The 25,494-nt window shown below is 35.9% G+C and overlaps 2 protein-coding genes across 7 annotated transcripts in view; one reads left to right on the top strand and one right to left on the bottom strand.

Moving 5' to 3' along the window:
• LOC106871370 (uncharacterized) overlaps window positions 1-25,494 on the top strand; it is a 121,934-nt gene that overhangs the window by 23,727 nt on the left and 72,713 nt on the right. The gene's annotated exons all lie outside the window — the stretch shown is intronic.
• On the bottom strand, window positions 9,147-14,793 carry LOC106871379 (uncharacterized). 3 transcript variants are annotated; one of them, XR_016238187.1, is made up of 3 exons: window positions 13,875-14,793; window positions 12,780-12,945; window positions 9,147-10,026 (listed from the first exon to the last, which is right to left on the bottom strand). XR_016238187.1 is itself a non-coding variant. In XM_014917801.3 (3 exons), the coding sequence occupies exons 1-2, from the start codon at window positions 14,653-14,655 to the stop codon at window positions 12,926-12,928; spliced, it is 801 nt and encodes a 266-aa protein (XP_014773287.1). In that variant the 5' UTR covers window positions 14,656-14,786; the 3' UTR covers window positions 9,147-10,026; window positions 12,906-12,925. The 3 variants fall into 3 exon arrangements, 1 of the variants encoding a protein (XP_014773287.1); XR_016238188.1 differs by having other exon boundaries at window positions 12,691-12,945; XM_014917801.3 differs by having other exon boundaries at window positions 12,906-12,945; window positions 13,875-14,786.

The raw sequence follows: 25,494 nt of genomic DNA on the forward strand, positions 1-25,494 counted from the left end.
CAAGTCAAAAGACAGCCGAAAGCTCTGCTGTCCGCTTTGGTGTGGTTTCTATAGATGGATGTCCTTCCTCACAGCAACCATTTTACAGAGCGTGCTGGGGGAGGCTTTTGGTGTGGCACCAGCAGCAGTAAGATCATCGAGTAACTTGCAACGTGGTGGAGTGTGGGGTGGGGGGTATTGAGGAACAGAAAGAAAGCATCTTGCAGTAGAGAAGAAATATGGCTGCCTCAGGTGGAGAAAAAGAGAGAGAGTGACAGACAGACAGACAAGGTGAAGAGGCAATGGGGAATACACCTAAGTTATAGGGAGGTGTACATAGCGAAGTGGTGGAGGGATTTGAGAGGGTGTGTGTGGGTAGGTTCAGAAAGGAGAGTGGGAGGTGGAGGGTAGAGGGAATGCAGTGAGTGGGCACAGGCAGGGGGAGGGGGGTATTAGGAGGAAATGTTGTGGGGAAGAGATTAGACAGGGACAAATATTGTGTACAGGTAGGTTCATGAGGGAGAATGGGAGTTAGAGGGGAGGAGAAGACAACAGGTGGTGTATTCCCCTTCCTTCTTTCTCTGAGGTGGAGGGAGGAGGTGTTGGAATAGTAATAATTCTTTTTAGTATGGGCTCAAGACCTAAAATTTTAGGAAGGGGACCTGCCAATTATATCGGTCCCAGTGCTCAACTGGTACTTATTTTGTCAACCCCAAAAGGATGAAAGACAAAGCCAACCTTAGCAGAGTTTGAACTCAGAATGTAAAGACAAACAGAGTCCTGCTAAGTATTTTGTCCAGCATGCTAACAATTCTGCCAGCTCACCAGATAATAATAATAATGATAATTCACACACACATTTATATAACCATGCACACACACATGCACACGCACACTCGCACAACGTAGAAGCAAGATGGTCAAATTAAAGTAATGCTTGATCTGTTTTATAGGAGAATGTGGGTTCAAATCTGTTACAAGTATTTCACTTGTGTTTGTGGTGGTCAGAACCATTTACTGGTTTAGCTTGCACAACAGTCAACTAATAAAGAAATGAGATCATCTGAAAATATGCTTCATTTCATACTTCATCCACTTTATGTTATGAATGTGAAACTAAGCACAAAAACCTAAAAGCTCCTTGTAAGACTGGTGGCATCGATATATAGATTACATTCCACACCCCACCCCCACCCAGGGGAAAGAAAGAAAAACTAAAATGTAATATAGCTTATTCATTCACTCAGACACATGCACACACATAGAAGCTCATCGACAACACACACATAGAAGCTTCTATACATATATGTACACATACAAAAAAAGAACATTTCGCATCTATATATATTAATATAAATAAACAGGCTTACACAGGAACTCACACACATCTCATACACACACACACACACACACACACACACACACACACACACACACACACACATTCAAATCTAGGTACTCACACAAATAAAAACGGAAGCATACAGATGTAAGCGGATGTAAATGAACATATTTTTGTAAACTTGACCGAAATCACACACACATTCAGATACACGTGTTTGGGGTATAATGGAATCGGCATTCACACATGTTCCATGATACTTAATATTACTCCGGTTAATATTAAAAGATTGACCTAAAATAAGATCGAGGTAATATATAGAGAGCCAAGAGTGAGCTACAGTTTTAATAGAAGCGAATGGAAATTGAAAATATTCTGATAGGCCCTGATAAATTTTTTGATAGATTTCTGATAGAAGTAGGCTACACTTTAAACACAATAAATTGGAAATTGGCAAAAAGTAAAAACAAAAAAAAAAAACAAAAATAGCTGATAAACAAGTTTATGTAATCCAAAAAATTGACATAAAATATTTACATATGGAGGACAAAATGGAAGTAAAGGGGATTTACTCTCATTTTGTAATTTGAGTTACAAGCTAGTTGTTTGGCACCCTACCATTTTTCACTCTCCACAGCTTAATAATAATAATAATAATAATAATAATAATAATAATAATACATTCCGAGTTCAAATTCCTCCAAGGTTGACTTTGCCTTTCATCTTTTCAGAGTCGATAAGTTAAGTACCTTCCCCAACCAAATTTCAGGCCTTGTGCCTATAGTAGAAAGGATTATTATTATTATTATTATTATTATTATTATTATTATTATTATTATTATTATTATTATTATTATCCAATGCCACTAAATGCCCTTCCTAATGCCAACCACTTTACAACATGTACTGGGTGCTTTTTTTTTTTTGTGGCACTAGCACTTGTGAAGTCACTGTGCAACTTGCTGGACTATAAACCCTGTTGGGAGTAGTTTTACACAAGGAGATGGGTTAAAGTATGAGTGAAGGGGCCAGTGCCGACAGAGGAGCAGCATGAAACATAAAGAGGTTGGGTGGTAAATGTGTGGTTTAGAAGTTTGCTTCTGGGCCACATGATTTGGGATTCAGTTTCTCTGCATGACACCTTGGGTAAGTGTCTTCTACTATAGCCCTGTGCTGGCCAAAGTTCTGTGAGTGGATTTGGTAGATGGAAACTGAAAGAAGATCATTGTGTGTGTGTGTGTTTTTACCTCCTTGTCTTGACATTGTGTGATAGTTGTAAACAAGTGTCACCATCGTACAAGCATTACCCTTCATTTTCAGTTTTCTGTGAAAAAGTGCTTGGCCATGTATGAATATTATTTTACATGGAAACAGGTGAGGGTTGCTGACGGAAGGGCATCTGACTGTACAAAACCTGCCTCGACAAATTCTGACTCATGCAAACATGGAAAAAAGGACCCTTAAATGATGATAATGATGATGAAGATGATGATGACGGTGGTGGTGCTACTGCTGCAGTTGTCATCCTCACCCTATTGTTACTTAGAGTTTGCTATTCAACAAAATATCTGAAAAACTTTTTAAAAGTGTGAAGTACATTTTTGAAGCTATGCACCCCACCAAATAGGGTAATCCAAAGGAATAATAATAAGGTTAGGCAGAAATTCACTTGTGAAATGTAAACAAGAGGAAATTGCTTCGAGGTAGATGGCAAATCTACATTGTACAATGGATCAGCTGTTGGACTGCTTACAGTTGTGAATTTAAATCCCATCAAGTTTACTCTTGCACAGGTAACATATTTGAATAAGCATTGTATGTAAACATTCTTTGTCTTGTTATGGAAATGGTCTTGAATTAAAGTTAATGAGGACAAAATATCAGAAATTAGATTATTGTAATTTCAAGTCTTCTCTCTCTTTGCTCTCTAAATTCAGTGTCAAATACCTTATGTACATGAAATTAATTACAGAACAGGTTAATGATAAGCAGTGACCAGCATCTAATTATTTCTTTTACAATACAGTGTGTGTGTGTCAGTGTATGCATTCGTAGACTATTTTAGGATTAGAACAGAGTACAAAATATTCTTTTCTACTCTAGGCACAAGGCCCAAAATATTTGGGGAGGGGGCCAATCGATTACATTGACCCCAGTACGCAACTGGTACTTAATTTATCGACCCTGAAAGATGAAAGGCAAAGTCAACCTCAGCAGAATTTGAACTCAGAACGTAACGGCAGACGAAATACCGCTAAGCACTTCGCCCGGCGCTCTAACGACTCTGCCAGTTTGCTGCCTCACAGAGTACAAAATATTGTATGTTTGGTTGTGAAAGTCATAGAGAGGCAATTACAATACTCTAGAAATGTCTTCAGAAGAGAGAAGGACTCTTATTTGGCATGATAGTGACAAATGAAGTTGTTTAAGTCAGAATTTGCTGAACAGTTTGAGGGGAACTTTTCAAGGGGAACCCTTTTGATACCAACCTGCCAGAGACTACCTCTGTTCCACGATACATATTTCTTGTTTTAGCATTTTGGTACCAACCCACCCGTGGCTACCCTAGTTCCATGATATAAATTGTTTTAAAGAAATCTAAATTAAAACCTTCCGTCATAATTTGATATTAATTTATGTTCCAAAAACTGGCTTAATAATATGGCATAATTATTTAACCTTTCATCCTCTGCTACAAGTTCCCTCCTCAAATGCCCCTGCCCCTCTTATAATCCTTTGTCTTGCGAGTTACTAGGTAACCCTGCTAGTGCTGGTGCCATGCAAAAAGCACCCCAGTCCACACTGGGTTGGCATTTGGAAGGGTATCCAGCTGTAAAAACCATGCCAAAACTGACCTCACCTGTGCTAACACCACATAAAAAGAACCGAGCCCTCTCTAGTGAGGGGTTGGTGTTAGGAAGCGCATCCAGCCATGGAAACCCTGCCGAAACAGACACAGTAGCCTGGGGTAGCTTTTCTACTTGGCCAGCTCCTGTGAACCATCCTACCCATGCATGCATGGAAGATGGACATTAAATGGTGATGATGACAATGATATATATATATATATGTGTATTTAAAGAAAGGTGAAAATAAAACTTTAATACAAAAGCAGAGAATAAATTGAAAGCTCCATACAAAAATGAGGCTATTCAGAGAATATTGCTCAAATGGTTTTGTCTTCCTGTTGACGTATCCATTGAGTGTAGCAACTGAAGATTATGCTGCAGCGCATCAATGATGTATTATTCGTTTCTGTTGTCATTGATAACATTTCATCTGCCATATTTACTTAGGATGTTGAGTGATGGAAGCTTTCAGCTATTGTCGGCTAATTTTATTTTTAATGTAATGCATTGTTGAGGTGCGCTATAATAATTACAAGCCTTTAATTGCTTTTAGTATTTCAAGGTTGGTTTGTTCATTGTCTCATTCTTATCATTATCATCATTATTATTATCATCATTATTATTATTATTATTATTATTATTAATAGTAGTAGTATTATTGTTGTTATTCATGTTTCAAGACATATCACTGTTCTATCATTTATTTAGCTATATCGTCCTCGCTGCTTGCACTTTCATGTCTTATCTTTTACTTGTTTCAGTAATTGTGCTGTGGCCATGCTGGTACACCAAATTGAAGTCGGATATTTTTAGTCAAACAAATTAACCCCCGTTACTTATTCTATCAGTCTCTTTTACCAAACATCTAAGTTACAAGAATGTAGACAAACTTACATCAATTATCAAATAGTGGTGGGGAAGCGCAAACACAGGTGTAAAGACACATACACATATCATGATCATCATCATCATCATCATTGTTTTAATATCCACATTCATATGCTTGCATGGGTCAGAGAATTTGTTGAGATAGCTTTTGCACCAGTAATTGTAAAAAAATATTTCAAGATAACCAATTCATAATCCACCTAAGGCTAGGATTTTTTAAAAAATATACCTTGACCTAATTGAAGGTCTAGTATTCCCAATTTGAACTTTAAACCTAGAGTGAGGATAGGGTCAACCTCATAGCTGTTTTTATAGCCATTTCAGGTTTCCAAATCTTCCTCTCACATTCTTTGCACTCAAAAACTATAGTAACCAAACAATAATATGATACTAGCCAAACCTACACAAACTTAGTTCACTTCAAACCACATCAGTGGATGGACCTTTACTGAAATTGCATAGACTAATTAATTAACCAGTTGAAAGTAATTGGATGCAAATGCAATTGCTTCTTGTCTATGCAGCAGAAACGTGTGTCGGACAAATTTAAACCAAATCGTCATTGTTATCATTATCGTTTAACATTTGCTTTCCAATTAAAAAGCTAAAAATTAAAAATAAGCAGACGTACTCATCTCCATAATTGTCATATATATATATAACGGGCATATTTCAGTCTCCATCTGCCAAATTCACTCCCAAGGCATTGGTTGGCTCTGATTCAGAGTAGAAAATACTTGCCCAGGTGCCATGCTTTGGGGCTAAACCTAAAACCTCCTGGTCACAAAGCTAGCTCCTTAACCACACTGCCATCATCAGTGTCTCTCTATCTGAACTATTGTTGATGTAAATTTGTCTGTTTTATTGTTTGTTGTTATTGTTGTTTAGCCCTGGGTCAAACTCTAATCAAGCAAAACCATAATCAAAGCCTTTCCTACCCTTGATGTCTTCTCTTTTTAAGTGTATCTATCCCTTTACTTATTTAAGATGATACAGAGACTTGGTTGCTATTTTTAACAGGTCAAGTACTAGTTAGAGGCTTCTCCACTGTATTATTATGCTACTAATTGTTCAAGTCCTTTTTAGTTTTAACTTATAAATAAATATTCGTTGTTATGTCTCTCACGTAATTTACTGAAAACATCACCTCTTGCTTTATTTTAAACACCAAATGTTTCTTTTCAAATTGTCCTATTAACATGCATCATTGTCAAATATCTGACCTTTTCAAAGCTAGTTTTACACTTCATAACTATCTTGATATGTTGGTCACATCCTGACTATTTGCTGCAGACTACATTCACTGAAATATATGCAAAATACATTACATCTCTCTCTCTCTCTCTCTCTCTCTCTCTCTCTCTCTCTCTCTCTCTCTCTATCTCTCTCTCTCTCTCTCTCTCTCTCTCTCTCTCTCTCTCTCTCTCTCTCTCTCTCTCTCTCTCTCTCTCCACACACACACACACACACACACACACACACACACACACACACACACACACACACACACACACACACACACACTAATGAATCTTTAGTTCAAAACTACATTGAGGGCTGTAAGATAATCAGAAAGGTTATTATACTCCAGTTGTCTTTTCTAACATTCCTTTTAGTATCTATCATCTCATCTTCCTGCACAACATATATAATCGTTCACAATATCTTTAAAAATCCACTTAGAAATAATTATTTCTTGCAAAACATTTTCAGTTTCAAAAGATAAGTAAAATAAAATGAAAATATCCTCCAATTTTTACATTTAGTTTCGTTTCAGATAAAAATCATTAGATTTTCAAATTTTGTTCCATGTTAGAAAAAAATCGTAATTTGTTTTACCCAAATAGGAAAAATTCAAACACCTTGTTCAGTTTTTTTAAAAAAATTTTTCTTCAGTTTCATATTTCAAAACTAATAAGACAGAGGATGAATCAGAAATACTTAAAAAATGTTAACTAAAATTTTAATTTGAACTAAAATTCAATAAAACTCAAAATTCACATTTGATTCAATGAAAAATTCCAGGTTTTCTACTTTTATTAAATTCTAATTTACCACAAATTTCTCAAAAATGCATCGTATGTTTATGAAAATATGAATTTAAAAAAAACTAAAAATCCATATAATTTGATCTAAATTCCCTCCTAGTTTTGGTTTTTAACCATTTTGAGATTGTTAAAACAAGCAGCTGTAGAATAACTGCAAAAGTTCATTCAACTACTCGTGTAGTTTTAATCTTAAAGGTTTATCATCATCACTGTTTTAATGTCCACTTTCCATGCTTACATGGATGAGACACGAGTTTATTGGGGCAAATATTCTACAGTGGGATGCTCTTCCTGTTGTCCACCCTCCCTTATTTCTAAGTAAGGTAATATTTCCTCTTGGCTACATATGTTTCCATTGCTTGTATGAAAGTGACAGTCATTTACTTTACAACTATTACGTGGTGTCAAGACAAGGAGACATAAACGCACACAAACTCACTCTCATACTCACAATATATACATACAAAGATCTATCTATCAATCTATCCACATACACACACATACATACATGCACCTATTTATAAACACACACACACATATATGTATATATGTATATATACAATCACACACACACACACACTCACACACACACACAATGGGTTTCTTTCCCTTTCTGCTGACCAAATTCATTCATAAGGCTTTGATCTGCCTGGTGTTATAATAGAAGACACCTGTCCAAGGTGCCATGCAACAGGACTGAACTCAAAACCAAGCAGTTGAGAAGCAGACCTCTTAACAACCCAACCATTCAGTCGTCTCTTTTCAATCATAACCAGTTGGAAGAATTTATCACTCACCAAAAAAAAAAAAAAAAAGACCTGTGATTTTTAACAAATGGAGAGAATATAACTTAATATAACTTAATATTTTCATCTTCAAAATAACTATCAGATGGTTTGCTGGTGTATCAAGTATATGATGTGATAATATTTCACCACCTTTAAGTTGTGAAAACAGTACAATTTAAAAAAATTCTCAGTTTCTTGAAAGAGTCACTAAAAATTGTTACAATTTCTTTTTGTTTTCTCTCTACAGTAAATTTCAATTCACAAAGAACTTGTTTTCACACATCATTCGATGTATCAATATCTCTGATTTACAAATTCATAGCAAGAGGTAGTTGTACAACTCCATAAGCAAACAGTAATAACCAGTTGTTGAGACTTAGGAGTGGTCACCCAAAATAGTGATTGAAGATATACTGACAGGCTTATATAATGTTCAGATAATTACATGCCACTTATGAGCCCCATTTGACTCATATCATCTCCTACACTCCCTGTTTTAGTTCTAATTATTTCATGAGCTGACTCACATAATTTCTGAAAATAACTTTTAATCTATTCAGTCAGATTTTGATGTTGTAATAAAAACTCAACCCTAATAGCAACAACAATTTCTTTTGGGGCTTTTGGTGATAAATGAAAGACATTATCACTGATCTTGTGCTCCTAAAATTCATTTCTTCAATTTTCAGGGCCTCACCATAATAGAAACTTTTCAGATGGCCATTGTACATGGTTTTGATAAAGACAAACTCCTTTATGTGGTTTTTATTGTTAGTATTCAAAAGTAATTTTGTCTTTCTTTCTTGTTAAAGCTAGGGAGTATCACTGTCAAGTTTCTATGATACCTGGGTCATCGAGTGGAAGTTTGTTGTTATCAACAGTGTCATTGTGGTTTTGTACTGAGTTTATCCAAGTAAATCTGTTGGCAAACACAATTCTTTATGTCCAGAAGCTTTATTTAACTGAATAGCCAAGCTCCTTGACTTCAAACTGGCAACCTTCTTACATAATAGCAATCGTGTATAAGCATGTAAAACACATGCAGCATTGCAATAATATTAGCAGAGCTATAATATATTAATTGGACAGTGAGTAAAAACTGGAGCAGATATTTCAAGAAGGGGGGGGGGGGAAACAGGTGAATGAAATATGAACGGATGATACAAGAACTTAAAAACTAAAACAAAAAAATGGGACAAATGAATTAGATATAATTAGGGCTAGATTAATTAGTTACAATATAATTGATAAATCAGGAGGATTTGTATATTTATTTTGTTTTCCATTTGAATTACACATTACAAAAATATTCGAATTAGTCTCCTTCATCGAATATTGTCAGTGTTGCAGGTTTTCTCTCAGTTTCCCTCTCCTAGACAGATGTGATAACAACAGAGGAGCCTTCCAAATAACAACAGAGGATACTTCCAAATCCACTCACAAATCTTTGATTGACCTGAGATTATAGTAGAAGACACTTGCCCTAGATGCCACATAGTGAGACTGAACCTGAGACCATGTAGCTGTGTGTGTTCAGTAGAGGAGTCTGGTGGTTTGGGTCAGTACTTGAACATTAACATTATCCTTTAGGATGTTAACGAAAAATAGGATAAGTAATTTTTTAAAATAATGGTTTCACACTTTGTCACAGGGCCAGCAATTTGGAGGAGAGTGTAAGTTGATTACATCAACCACAGTACTTGACTGGTCCTTAATCTATCGACGCAAAAAGGATGAAAGGCAAAGTCAACCTTGGTAGAATTTGAGTTCAGAAAGCAAAGACAGACAAAATGCTGCTAAGTGTTTTTGTCAGGCAGGCTAATGGTTCTGCCAGTTTGCCATCTTCAATTTTATAAAATAATAATTAAATATAGATTTTCTTTATAATTTTAACATTTTCTCTTTGGTGTTTATTTGATAATTGTTCTTGTTATTTTCTTTTTTTTTTATAATGGCTGAAAATATAAACACCCGAAATAATTCAACACTATAGACTTCTTTTTGCTTTCATATTGGCACTTCTCTTTCTGAAATTTGCAATAATTGAAGAAAGACATCTACTGTAGTAAATATTTTGGGATATAATGGGATTGTCCCTTTCGGTAGGTTTTGGTTCCTATATTATGTAGTATCTGAAAATTGAAACCAAAATTAATTTATTTATGAAAGGAAACACAAATTTATAATAAGTTTATGGGAATGCATTGATTTCAAATTATTATCTATGGCCTTTGCCTCAGTCTGCTTGTATGTCAAGTAGGCTCCACTTTTTATGATTTAGCTATTAATAAGAGAAAGGGTGTCCAGCTATAAATCAACTGTTCCATCCATATGCCAATTTGGAAAACTACTCCATCAATGCAAGAATGTGGAATAACTGAACTCCAAGCACCTCTGCCCTTCCCATTCCTACCCATCTCAGACCTCTCTGACATCCACCCTAACACCTTATCACCAATGTCATTATCCCTTTCCAGCTACACCACCCACACACTCACTTCTAAACTGTAAGGTAGTCACATAGCTATATGACTAAAGCAAGAAACCTCTTCTGTTCTGGCTCTTTTCCCTTTTATTTTGCCCCCCCCCCCGTCTCTCATTTGTTTTCCTTCACCTACATACAGCTATGTTATTTTTCATATCTGTAGTCTCTCTGATTTATCTCATTTTGACGGGAAATACAGAGAATTTGGAATTACTATAATAAAGCTGATATTATACCAACAAGAGACTAGGAACAATGGCAAAAATATTTGAAGGTTGGTTGAAGATATTGGGTATTGAGGAAATTTGTTTGTTTGGCACAGCAAGAACCATTAAGAAAAACACTACATTTGTGGGATGTAGCCCAATATTTATCTATCCCATTCCAACTGGACAACAACGAGATGCTTAGTGAAAAATTAAAAAACATAAAGGATAATAATAATATTTATAATTGTGTGGTCCTGGATGGGTTCAGCAGTGTGGATGAAACCTTCAGATCAGTGGCCATTTATGCTCTGATTGGGGGAGAGCAGTAGAGCAGCCAGTCATCTTCAGCAGTTTAGAAGCATTATGGATTCTACTAATTCGTGTTAATAGGCTATTGGAAGGGCATCTTGGACACACACTCTGATTATGTAGGAGTAACTGATAATATCAAATACAGTTTCATTCAAGTGTAATAATTGAATTAGACTATCAGACTCCCTATGTCTAAATTTTTAACAGATTATTACTAGTCCTTACAGAATGATTTTTACATTGCTAAATTTATATTTTTTGTCTTATTATAAGTGCAGCCATTTGTATAACTTAGTCCCTATTTTTTATTGTTTTTATTTATTTTTTGTTTGGTGCTGCAATTTTCTGTATGTATGAAAAGGTAATCAAATTAAGATTGAACTCTCACACCATTATTTTACACAAACTTCTAAGCTCATCCTTTAAACCAGTGATTCTCAACCAGCAGTGCTGGGCCATGGATCACTTCATACTGAGCCAAATAGAAAGAAGAAGCTTTAAATTTTATCTTTATTTTATTGGTTATGAAAGTCTGCAGGAAGTTTTTGCATTTTATATGTATTACATATATAATAATTAAATTATATATTATTGTGTTTTGTTGTGCATGTGATCCCCCACCGCACCCCTAAGTCCCTAGAGAAAGTCTGTGATGCCAAAAACGCTGAGGATCAGTGCTTTGAGTCATAGTTTCACAGCACGTTTCTACCCACTGGGCTGTAAACCCAAGCAAGAGCAATTTTGTATCAATTTAGGTTAGATTTAAAGCTAACGTTTGCAACCAGGGAAAATCTTTCATAACTATTTGTTCATATTTATCTCAGAATATATATTTCCACACTGATATAAGTATTTTGGGTTGCCTAAAGTAACTTGCGTTGTTTCGTTTTGAACTCTAACTACCATATTTAAATTCATTTTCAGTCATGGAATCCATATTTAACCAAACTTAGTATCAGGAATATCACTTATTACTCGTTTACTGAGATACAATATTTGTTTTCTGTGATTTCTACTCTGGTTCTCTCAGCAATTTCAACTCATGGTGTCACAGGATTTCTACTTTCGTATCAAAATATTTCTTCTGCCATTCATAACTTTGGTGTTTCCTCTTCAATTAGATTTTTTTTCAGTGTTCTATGATTCCAGTTTCTTTGTAAACCTTATCAAGTTGTGAGATAGTCATTTGGTTAACACACACACACACACACACACACACACAAGGATGACACAAATTCATGAAGCATTTCATATTTCACTGATGGTGCCCCAGCATGGTCACAGCCTTTGGGCTGAAATGCATTAAAAGAATAAAAGAATATCCCAAGTAGGTTTGACTCTAATGAGACATATGTGTGAACTGCTGCTACCCAACATTGTTCTGATGTTATGTAATACAAGTTTGCGAGTTCACTTCAAGCCATTTTTTTTTTTTCAATAGCGTAGCCATAGATGGAAGGCTGAGGTCAATGACTCTTTTATCAAAGCCCCTGTAACCAATGGGAGGAAGAAGGAGTAAATTTATCCTCAAACGTCTGTCTGAGTCTGGATGCTTACAACAGACCAGACTTCAGTAAAGGCACAAAGGCAACAGATTAACTCTGCCTTCCAAGAACAGGATTAGTGCTTCCAACAGATTTGCACACAGCTTCCAAATTTCAGTTCCAGGATTTTTTAGTCATTTGAAAATACAATAGAGGACATTTGTCCAATATGGCATACTGAGATCAAACCCAAAGTCAAGTAGTTATAAGTTACTTTCCTTAAAAGACGGCCATGCCTGTACACACCTGGACTTTGCTTTATTTGTTTATGTATTCCAGTCCAAAAGCTATGGCCATGCTGGGGCACATAGTATTTATTATTGGAAATATAGTACCTGATAATGGATGATTAGGAATTTGTTCAATGCAAACCAGACAAAAAGGAGTTTGGAAAGTCATTTCGTCAGTGAAATACTACCATTATCTCTTATCTTTTCTACGTCTATAAAAGATCTACTGACCTCATTCTGGTCATTTGGTGTCATGCCACAGTCTTCTTATCTGCCAAAAATAAATAAAAATTAAAACAAATTAAAGTTTTTTATAAAAAATCATTGGTCAATGCTCACCAAGAACTTAGTTGCAGAACCCTAGATCGATATACCAGTATTTGAAAGTGTAACACCTTTGGGTTATAGTGTTGATGTTAGTGGTGGTGGTGGTGGTAAGATTGATATTGTTATTACTACAGTACTTGGGATAGCTCCAGTCAACTCTTCTTAAGAGGACCCATGGTATTTGACCATTTGACCATCTTATAGCCACCTCATTTCTAATGTAGAGCTCACTGGTCAAAGACGTTGCTCCTGAAACATGATTCTAGTTTCGAGGCAGTGACAAATTTTCCGATGGAGATTTGGTTACTATTTTGAGCATGTCCAGCAACTATATAGAATCTCCTTCATTGGCTGTGGCTGGTGGTGATGGTGGTGGTGGTGATTGGGGGTGGGGTGATTATGATGATGAAGTTGATGGTGGAGATGGTGGTGGCAGTGAGGGGATTAATTTTTAACTGTCAAATAGACAAAAATTCCAAAGACAAATAATACGCAACCTCACAGTACAGTCATGTAAGCACAAGTAACAGTGCATTCTGGGTAGCTGAGGATTGTGGGTGGTCACTGGAGCACATTTTTACAGCCACCTCATGTTATTACACATCAATCTGTGATATGTGTAACATGGTTCACAATCAAATATACTGTGTCATCTAAAATCAGTGATGAATGAATCAGTGATAAACGAGACCACATGTATTTGTTTTATTAATTCCAGAAAGATGACAGGTAAAATCAATCCAGATGACATTTGAACTGAAATATTTAAAGAGATTTATCTACATAATCACATACGTTTTGTCAAGCACTTCCCAAAATCTTTCATCTTATATAACCATCACCAGATTATATAGCTTTAACATGTATACCTACCTCTAGCACAGCATCTGTAGAATTTAGACAGTCTTGTAACTGGTTTGGATTTCTTCTCTGGTGGTTTAGAAATGGGCATATTTGCAAGCTTGTCAAAGGTAGTATCGTATTTTTTGGAACTTAGGAAAATGACTGGTCGATATTCTTCCAGTTGTTTATCCTTTCGTGAGTGCTGTTCAAAATGATCAATGTATTCAACTGCCATGTTTTCTATAAGTACACAAGGTACCCTTGGAATATTGAAGGTTATTAATTCCTTTTGATCTGGCCTCCGAAGGGCAAAAGGCTCATGTAACACTGGTCCAATTTCAAGGCTTAAAGGTTGTGCAAGTGGGAGGTGTAACATAATCTCCTGCTGTGCACTCAAAAGTCTAGCTCGTGGTTCACTTTGTTGATAAAAATACCTCTTCTTTATGACCCCACTTTTCCCTTCAGCTGTTGTTATCATCTTGCTTTCACTTGCCACAAACTCTCCAGGTTTCACTATTGATATGTTATAACTTATTTCTTCTTTGGGGGCAAGACTTTTGCCATTAGAAGGATTTTGTTGGCAGAATTTACTTCTGGTAATTGTTTTTTCCTTTAGTATGTCACTTTCCATCATATTTCTAAACTGTTGAGTACAAATATATGTAACTGTCTGATCTGGTTGAATTTCTCTGTCTAACGGCCTATTCTGTTGATAATAAATTCCCTTTCTTTCTTCATTTATTTCAACAGCTTTTGTTGCATTCTGATAGATGACATCAAGGGATATCTCAGATTCATATATGTCATCCATTTTACTATCAAAAAAAAAAAAATCACAATAATGAATATTGTAGAAGAAAAATTCTACTTGGTAATCCCAAAATATGAATTTGTTTGCATTAAAAAATAGATATGAACACCACTTTAAACAAAGCCAGATTTTATTTATGATGTCATAATGTAAGTTTTGAAAACTTCTTTTCATCATTTCCACAATGCAGAGAATCATCACATTAGTTGTCCTTTATTTTACTTCATAAAATAATTCTCTGCATTTGTCCACTTTACAAATAATAAAAATATTCTTACAACACCAGTCACCTTGTTGACAAATTTGTTTTTCACTTCAGCTATTCATTTGTATCTTCTTCATAGTCATCAACTCCTTTATTAGTATTATTCTTCCATTATCTCAGCTCATGCTATTGGCAGTAATTCCACATGCATTAGCTAAGTCAGTAATCCAATATAACTTCTAAAAGAGAATAGTGCATTGGTAACAATAAATGCCCAATGTATTTGCTTATTAGTTTAAGGTGCATTTTTCCATGCTGTCATGGGTTAGATGAGGAATTATTATGAGACAAGATATTATAGCTAAGATGCTCTTCTTGTCAACAGGGCTTTCTGTTTTCTCAAGAAAAGGGTTATTCTTATTGCAGAGGTTTTTCAAAAGCACAGGGACTGGATGTAATATCAGCAAGGTATGTCAGTATCACCAAGTGGTCAGAAGTGTGGAATATTCGAAACACAAATTATTCACACATGAATGTATGGATCATCAGCAGCAACTGAACATGTTTTTATGGAAGTTGTCAAGTAAATCACAACCCTCTTTCACCAGATATTTACTTCTGTTAGCTCTTGGGTTTTTCTATGAAGCTGATATGGGCAACCTTCTTTGAGAAGCAGGTTGCATGAGACTTGGCTTGTCATCAAATAAGCTACACTACTAAAAAAATCCATGGTAATTTTATAAGTGTGCCATTCAGAAAATCCTGCAGGTCACATGCACCCCATGGGTCACAGTTTGCTCATGAATGCTATAAAGCTTGAGAATGACTTTTATAAAGTCTCTCTCATTCACATTGGGAATTTCTTTCATATCGTGTCTCCCACCAGTCATATACCTTCATACTATTTAAAGTTTTTAGCAATTACTATCCAATATGTACTTTCATATCTGTGACAGGGCAGTGTTCATGTTTATGTGTGAATAATATGATCAACATATAATATTTATATACACCTGACACACAGATAAGGGTAACGAACTGTAGAAATCATGACATCTCACATTAAATAAATGAGTACATGAACCATTAACGTGTCATCAGCGTTAGTGATGGAGAAAAGAAGCCAGTAGATGTCTGCCAATATTGATTAAGGAAAAAAACAGTATTTGTTGTTTGCATTCCATACAATATTATCTACAGTCTATTGACATTTGATAAAGTAATATTTGTAGTTTATTGATGTTCAATGAAATAGTATCTATGATTTATTGATGTTTAATAAAATAGAGCATTGTAAACTATTGCTGTTCAGTAAAATAGTGTGTCTTCTATTGATGTTCAGTAAAATATATCTGTGATCTATTGATGTTCAAATAATATTACTGATCTATTGTTTTTCTATAAAATAGTACCCCTATCCTATTGGTGTTCAGTAATATAGTATCTGTAATCTATTGATGTTCGTTAAAGTAGCATGTGTAGTCTATTGATGTTGAAAGAGTATTTCTGGTCTATTGATGTTCAATGAAATAATATCAGTTGTCTATTGGTGTTCAATAGAATAGTATCTGCCATCTATTGATCTTTTATCTTTTGCTTGTTCCAGTCTTCAGACTGCGACCATGCTGGGGCACCACCTTCAACAGTTTAGTCTAACAAATTAACCCCAGAATTTATTTATTTTTTTTAAAACTTGGCACTTATTCTATTGGCCTCTTTTTGTCAGACTGCTAAGTTACAGAGGCATAAACAAACCAACACCAGTTGTCAAGCAATGGTGCACAACAAAGACAAGCCACTTACACAGTCACACACACACACACGATAGGATTCTTTCAGGTTCCATCTACCAAATCCACTCACGAGGTTGTGGTCAGCCCACGCCTATATAGAAGACACTTGCCTGAGATGTTGTACAGTGGGACTGAACCCAGAACCATGTGGTTTGGAAGTAGAATTCTTACCATACAACCACATCTGAACCTATAAAATAGCCTCTGTCATATATTGATGCTTAATAAGATAATATCTATAGTCTATTGGTGTTCAATAAAATAATATCTGTCATATACTGGTATTGATTCCATTAACTATAAATGGTTGGCATCCATTCAATAATTAAAATAGCTTTTAACTATAATATATAACGGAATAATTTCTTTGTGATTCTTTCTTTGTAATGGTAATTCTGTTAAATCTATTTTACATATTTGATGATGTTTCACTCGTATTTATATAATTTATATTGCATTGTTATTATTATTATTGTTGTTGCTGTTGTTGTTGGCTAGCATCAGGTCAGTCCTAGCCCTGTCGGCCTATGGTTAAAAGTATTCCATTGTTGCCCAATCGTTTCATTTCATCTATAATGTGACGAGGTTAACATTATTCAACATGTCTTATCCTCTTTCAAGACCTTAGAGTGTGTTATAAGAGGGAATAGTCTTCTATTTCTAGCAGGAAGAGTGATAACTGAGACATTTCTTTGTGTGTCTGATGGTGGAGGTGATGGCGGTAATGGTAACAGCAGAAGTGGTGGTGGTAGTGGTGGTGGTGCTTTGCTAGAGCACATAGTGGAGTTGGAAAAATCTATATTCTCTGAGAACAATAATGGTGTGTGTAATTAGCTAATTACTACCAGGAAGGAATTATATTGTCCCTCACACCCACTACAATATAAACCCTACTATTTATTGCTTACTTGCCATTTGTTTCTTATTCCAAAATGAAGGAAAACTGATTAGTTAGGAAAGAAAATAAGAAATCAACATTTATTTTTTACATATCTTTAAATTGTTTCAGCTTCAAAACTGCAGTCATACTGGGGCACCACCATTATATTGATAGTGTTAAAAAAACTTCATGTATGCATGAATAATAATCTCAATGGATGTCTGAGCGTAAAGGGGTCACACAAGTCAGTCAATGATTTATTGAATAAAGCCATACATACGTGGCTGTGTGGTTAAGTTTGCTTCCCAACCATGTGGTTTTGGGTTCAGTGTCTTCTACTATAGCCCTGGGAGGACAAAATCTTTGTGAGTGGATTTGAAAGATGGAAACTAAGAGAAGCCTCCTGTCATGCATGCATGCATACATGTGTGCATGCATGCATGTGTACCCTTGCCTTGACAATGTGTGGTGATTGTAAACAAGCATCACTTTTGTACCAGTGATGTTCTTTGTATCCAGTCTGGCCATGGGAGGAAAATATTACCTGGCTTGGAAACAGGTGAGGGTTGAAGACAGAAAAGGCATTCAGTCATGGAGAATCTGCCTCAACAAATTCCATCTGACTCTTGCAAGCATGGAAAAATAAATGATAAAGTGTGGTTGGTGGCAGCAGATTTTTTAGGGATGATACATAATCAATTGAATTGACTCTAGCACATGTCCAGTACTTATATTCACAAGCATGAAATTAAAAATTGATTCCAGGCTAATTAGATCTCAGAATGTCCAGGGATAGAACAACTTCCTCTCATTACCCTGTTTTCTCCAAACTCCAGATGAAACACCCATTAATTTTAAAATGCTTTCACTACATACAGATGTGAACTAAATCTCCAGTTATACGAACTGTGTGAGATTATGTGCCTTCACCATGACTTTACAGCACAACAACAGGGAGGAAATATCAATCACTAATTGTTTCATCAGATAGGTTTACCTCCTACTGATTTTGTCACCTGCCATACCACACCAAGATTATTAATTCTCTTAGGTAAGCCATAAGCATCAGATCACATAATTTCATTTCTCTCTTTCCCACCAACTACCTCTCACCTTGTGCATCTCAATACATCAATATACCAAGTGTTTGATTTAGCAAAGCAGTTATGTAATGCACATAGTCTTATTTCCTCCACCTCCAAGGAATCTATGACCTTATGTTACAAAAAAATCAATATCAAAATGTCATGATTACCAATTAAACACTTTCCACTTCACTTCCATCATTATCAATATTGAGCAAGGCATGAACATTATTCAATCTTCTTTCCCCTTCTCTTATAAGCCTGGAACGTTTTTCTAAAAGAGATCAATACATAACTTATTCTTTTTCTTCTTCTTCTTCAATTTTCCCCCATTTTACCTCTATTCTCGACCTTTCTCTTGAGCAATGTAGATCTAATGTAAGACTTTCCAGTGACTTGTGCTATGGCAATCCTCTTGTATGGAAAACTATGTTGTCTACTTTACAGAATCTGGTTGATTCTGTTCTATTCTGGTAACTGCATAATGGTAATAATTTTCATAAATTATGAATGCTTAAGTGAATGATTATACATAGAATATGTAATATTTTTAGAGTCACCATTCACTTTGTAACTCATGAATATTACCTTTTTTTTTTTACTTCTTACTTACACTAAACAAGTGAGAGCTGGTGACAGGAACAATATCTGGGCAAAGAAGATCTGCCTCAACAACAAATGACTGTATGGATCCATCTGACCCATGCAGGCATGGGAAAGTGGATGTTAAAATGACATACATATATATATATATACATATATATATACATACATATATATATATATATACACAGACGTGTGTGTGTGTATCTCTCTATGTGTTTATGTATGTATGTATAAATGTCTACACATACCTACATACATTTTCTCACCGTCTATATATCATCATGTTTCAGGTCGTCTGCACTTCTCCAGTAACTGTTGACATTTCTCGAAACGTGACTGTCATACTCTTCCTACAAAATCATTGCTCAAGGTTGTTAGGTATGCTTAACAGATATATTTATTGCTTACAGAGGTACACACTTTTTCGTGGAATGTCTATAAATAACAATTGTACTGCTTTTGTATTATTTCTCTATCACTTTGACATTATCATAATATCATTGTGAAGCAAACTTTCATCTGAGCAATGTTTTAAATTAGACAGCCGTATTTTAAGTAATGAATCTATCACTTATGTCGGTAGTCTCAAATATAATGTACTCTAATAATTAGGAGCTATTATTAAAAATACTTAAATAACTTGAGTTAGACTTCTTACGATATTATAGTTTTTACAGCTTAATAATACGTTGTTATTTTTTTTAATAATGGGCATTTTCCCCCTGGTACGAGACTTTCTATTAATTCTAGTCACATTTATTTTTTTTATTTTTTGTTCTTTTTTGCATGTGGCCCTTAAATTATATATTTATTATTTAATATTTTACGAATTTAGTCTCCAATTAGAAACTAATAAACTAACATCTGCTGGTTTTAAAACATGTTTCTACAAGTGTCGCCCACTTTGTATACTCTTCTTACTTGTTTCAGTTTTTTTACTGCGGCCATGCTGGAGCACCGCCTTTAGTTGAGCAAATCAACCCCAGGACTTATTCTTTGTAAGCCTAGTACTTATTCTACCAGTCTCTTTTGCTGAACCACTAAGTTATGGGGACATAAACACACCAGCATTGGTTGTCAAGCGATGTTGAGGGGACAAGCACGGACACACAAACATATGCACACACATACATATACATATATATATATATATGACAAGCTTCTTTCAGTTTCCGTCCACCAAACCCACTCACAAGGCTTTGGTCAGCCCAAGACTATAGTAGAAGACACTTGCCCAAGGTGCCACGCACAAATATTTGTGTATACATGCGTATATATATGTACACACACCTTACATATAGTAAACTGGTGGTCAAAGGTTCAAATCCCCTTGGTGGGGTCTTGGTTTTTATATGGTCAGGCATGGCTGTATGGTAGGAAGCTTACTTCCTCACCACATGGCTTTGGGTCCAGTCCCACAGAGTGGCACCTTGGGCAAGTGTTTTCTACAATAGTTCTGGGCTGACCAAAGACTCCTGGGTGGATTTGGTTGGCAGAAACTGGAAGATGCCAACTGTATATGTGTGTGTGTGTGTGTGTGTATATACATGCATGTGTGTGTTTGAATATGTGTATGTATACGTGTGTGTATGTATCTATGCAAGTGTGTTTGTGTTTGTGTTTGTCCTCCACCTGTTGACTGGTTTTGGTTTGTTTATGTCCTCTTAACTGTGTGGTGTGGCAAAATATGCTGATAGATTAAGTACCAGACTAGAAAAATGAGTTCTGGGGTCAATCTGTTCAACGAAACTCTTCAATGCAGTGCCCCAGTATGGCCACAGTGCAATGTAAAAGATAGAAGACAAAAGGTGCGGAGGAATGGATATGTTTGTATGTCTGTGACACCATGTTTGTGTTTATGTCGACACAGGTGTTGTTTATGTTGTCTGTTTGTATCCTGTCACTTAGCAGTTCAATAAATATGAATTGATGAAATATACACCAGACTGAAGAAAATGACTGGGAGCAATATAATTGACAAAGGTCCTTGAAGATATGCCCCAGCATGGTCACAGCCCAATCACTAAAACCAGTGAAAATATAAGAGAGTAAAGGAGTAAATGTATTGTAGTAGTTGTAGTGGTGCCAGTAGCAGTAGTAGTAGTAGTAGCACTACTACTACTACTATTACTACTATCACCAGCACCACCATCACCACCACCACCACTACTACTACTACTACTACTACTAGTATATTTGGGATACAGCTCTTGATTGAAACATGTCTAGTTATTAAAATAGTTCAACCTCTTCCCCGGCTGTGTTTAAAATCCGCACACACACACACACACACACACACACACACACACACACACACACCATGGCATTCACTCCATCCTACAGATATACATCTACTGCGAAATAATGTAGTCGGAGAGATGAAATTCCCTCGTTCCTGACAAAAGGTGAATCGAATTTCCACTTAGCTGAAAAACCTGAACATCTTCCTCTCTGACCTCACCCCCCCCACACACATCCCTCATCAGCCAATTCCATTTCTATACTTTGCAGCTGTACTATGAAGGAATAACCATTACCAAGTTGATAACATGGCAGCCAGATGCAGGATTTCCCTGTCTGCTATTACACAACACAGCAATTCTATTAATGCAGTGATGGGGGCTTCCCCCACCAATGACATATATACTCTCTCTCTCTCTCTCTCTCTCTCTCTCTCTCTCTCTTCCTCTCCCTCTTTCTCTCTCTCTCTCTCTCTTCCTCTCCCTCTTTCTTTCTCTCTCCCTCTTTCTTTCTCTCTCCCCTTCTCTCTCTATCCAACACACTGGCTTATTGATTTTAACACTGCTTTCAGATTCAGTTACCAGTTACAGTAATGTCTCTCCATACATTTCAGTAGGCAAGACAAGGTGGAAAATAAAATTTTAAAAAATGCAAGATTCACTCAGGTCTCTCCAGTAGTGCCTCTGATGTTCAGCAGCAGAACCAAAATATTGCATTATATTTATGGTTCAGTGCCAAATATAACCTGTCTTTTGTAAATAATATTTCATTATTTGCTTGATACTAAACCCTTTTCATTTATTGATATTTATTGATTAACACTTCTGGTTATTACATTCACTTTAGTTTAAACCCTTTGTCTCGTTTTATTTTCAGTATATATTAAAATAACAACAACAACATTAATTGTAATAATAATGTTGATTGTTAATAAAGAAGTAATTATGAGCTTATTGTATATAATGCTCAGGTGTGTTACAACTCATCAGAAAAGGGTAAAAAAGGGGACAGAAAAGCACAATAAGTCAAAGAAAGCAAGGCAAGAATGATAGTCAAAAAGTATGAGCTTAGTATACAAGATAAAGTATAAGGAGACAGAAAAGTGAAGAGTAAAAGAGTCAAAAGGAGGGGGGAGTGTTTAGGTATGTCAAGAATAGTGTTGCTGGTTTTTAGAAAAATATGGAATTTTCTTTTGACTGATCAGTGTCTTGGCAGCTAATAATTGATGCAGGTAGTTTTATTTCCTCCTTTGACAATTCTGAACATTCTGAAAAAATATTTCCAAAAGTCATGGAATCTGAGCTGTTTTTTTTTATTATTATTATTCTATATTTGTGTCCATGGTTAGTAGAGATATTGAATTAAAATAGTTTTGTTGGAAAGATGGTGGATAATCTTGTGGGCTTTTACCAAGCTAACTACTAGACATCAAAGATTTAATTACCTCTCTTTCTAATTATTTAATTATTTATCCATTAAGTTAGCTAATCAATTATTTATGAAGTGAAAAAAAGCTGACATTGAGATACACTAGTGTGCTGTAAAGAGAAGAAAAATGTAATATTTTGGCAATGAAAATTGATTTCTTTATGAAATGCCATATTCATTCTTCCTTCACTCAACAACTTCCAATACAGACCATGAAATTTGAATTTCAATCATTATATTTGGCTATTACCTGTTTATACACCAAGCTAACTACCAACTTATTTAGTAAGCTATCTGATTACTTCCCTAACTACATACATTTCTATATACTGAACCATGTATGACCATCTTTTTATATAGCAAGATAATTAACTAGCTTGTTACACAAACACCAAGCTATCTTACTTTCTTTCTGTATGCTAAGCTGTCTACTTATATAATATATATGTATATATATCATCATCATCTCCATCATTATTTAACGTCTATCTTCCATTCATGCATGGGTAGGACAGTTGACAGGAGCCAGCCAGGTAGAAAACTACCCTAGGCTACTGTGTCTGTTTTGGCAGGGGTTTTTTTTTTAACAGCTGGATGCTCTTCCTAACACCAACCACTCTGCAGGGTGGACTCAGTGCTTTTTATGTGGCACTAGCAAAATGTGAGGTTAGTTTTGGCAAGATTTCCCGTTCCTGCCATTCGCCAGGGAAGTGGCGGAAGGAATGGGAACTCCTCCTCACAAATATATATATATATGTATATGTATATATATATATATATATGTGTGTGTGTGTGTATATAATAAGCACTTGGGTGAATTTGTTTAACGAATCTCTTCAGAGCAGTTCCCCCAGCCCCACCCCCCCATGGCCACAACACTCAAAATGGCTGAAACAAGTAAAAGAATAAAAGACTACAAGTGTGTGTGTGTGTGTGCATGCAAGTGTATATGTATGTATATATATGTATATCTATATATAAATGTGTATTTGTATATATATATATATATTTCTTCCAGTCTATTTGCCAGATTAATTCTTGCTTTGCAGAGCACATGATCAAGTTGCATGTGTCATTTGTTTGTGTAACATTTTGTTTTGTGAAGATAGTTTACTAATTCAGTAGCCAATCCTTTCCCAGGTGAAGGTCAGTTTTCCCATGTGAAAAGCCGGGCTCAGTATCATGAGCCAATAGAATGCTTGTCAGTCGTTTACAGTGCTGCCTCTGTATAAAACAGTCAGCAATACCATAGTGTCCACATAGAATTGGGTGGAGTTGTTTGTTGATAGTTTGAGAACAATAACAATAAAGAAACAGCAACAATAACCATATACGTACTTGCATTCATACACACACACACACACACACACACACACACACACACACACGTGTATATGTGTGTGCATATATCAAAAGAGACAACTTGAACCTGGTGCAGCTCTCTTCAGTTTGTTTGTTTGTTTTGGTTTGGTTTCTATGGTTGGATGCCCTTCCTAATGCCAATCACACCACAGAATGTACTGGATGTTTTGCATGTGTCACCGGCTGATGTATATTTTACATATCACTGTCATGGGGGCATATTGCGTGTCACTGGCATGAGTGCTCTTTATGTGTCACCAGCACGGATGCCTATTACATGTCACTGGGCCAGGTGCCTTTTTACATAGAATGCGATCAGCACAGGTGCCTCTCACATGTCACCAGCATGGACACTTTCCATGTGCCACTGGCACTGGCCACGACTATGAATGATTTCCCTTAGCTTGACGTGTCTTTTCAAGCAGAGCAAATCGCCAAAAGCCTCAGTCACTTGTCATTGCTTCCACGAGACTCAACATCTCAAGATCATACTTCACTACCTCATCCTACATCTTCCTGACGGACACGTCACTTCAGTTCCTCTTATTGTAGGAAATAGATACCAAGCTTATCCACAAAACTTCCATCGGACTTGAAGGCTACCCAAGAGAATATTTTTCTTCCATGAAATTTAATGCTGCAGTAACCACTGTTTCTAAGGAGATCATGATTTATGAACAGGATTACGCTAGCATGATTATATGCCAGGAGTAATCTGCATGAAATGGTTAATAGCGAGAATAATCAATTTAAATTGTTGTCACCAAAGTTGAACAGCAGATAGAAATTAATAAGTGAAGCAGTTTGTCTGCCTTGTGTAATACTAAAACTTAATTGTAAAATGCTGAGTTTGAATCTCGTTAAAGTGACAAGTAATTAGCATAAATCAAGGACACTGTTGTGAGAGAGGGAGGTGGCGGTGGTGGTGGTGAGGACTTAACACTAACAATTCAATAAGCTGTGATTCTTTATCACTGAACATTCAACAATTACGCTATGTTCACCTATAATGGCTGAATTTGAATAGAAGTTGATAGCTGAAGCCCACAATTTCTTCAGTTCACTGGGGATGCCACCCACCCCACACCGTCAAGCACTTGTGCATGAATTCTTTTGGAATCTTTCTTCACAGCTTAACCTGTTTTACCATTCCTCTCTGTATTCTTATCCCTCCTAGCTATGAATTATATTTTGTGATTTTTTATTATTATTTCCTTTCAAGCATTGGGCCTCACGGAG

Source organism: Octopus bimaculoides, chromosome 24 (assembly GCF_046866305.1).
Source record: "Octopus bimaculoides isolate indiv1 chromosome 24, ASM4686630v1, whole genome shotgun sequence".
Classification (NCBI taxonomy): domain Eukaryota; kingdom Metazoa; phylum Mollusca; class Cephalopoda; order Octopoda; family Octopodidae; genus Octopus; species Octopus bimaculoides.

Excerpts from the sequence above, each read along its gene's own strand:
- LOC106871379 (XM_014917801.3), bottom strand. The coding sequence starts at position 14,655 with ATGGATGACATATATGAATCTGAGATATCCCTTGATGTCATCTATCAG. Across the intron at positions 12,946-13,874 it reads CTACAGATGCTGTGCTAGAG|ATAAGAAGACTGTGGCATGA; the intron begins GTAGGTATACAT and ends TATTTTTGGCAG.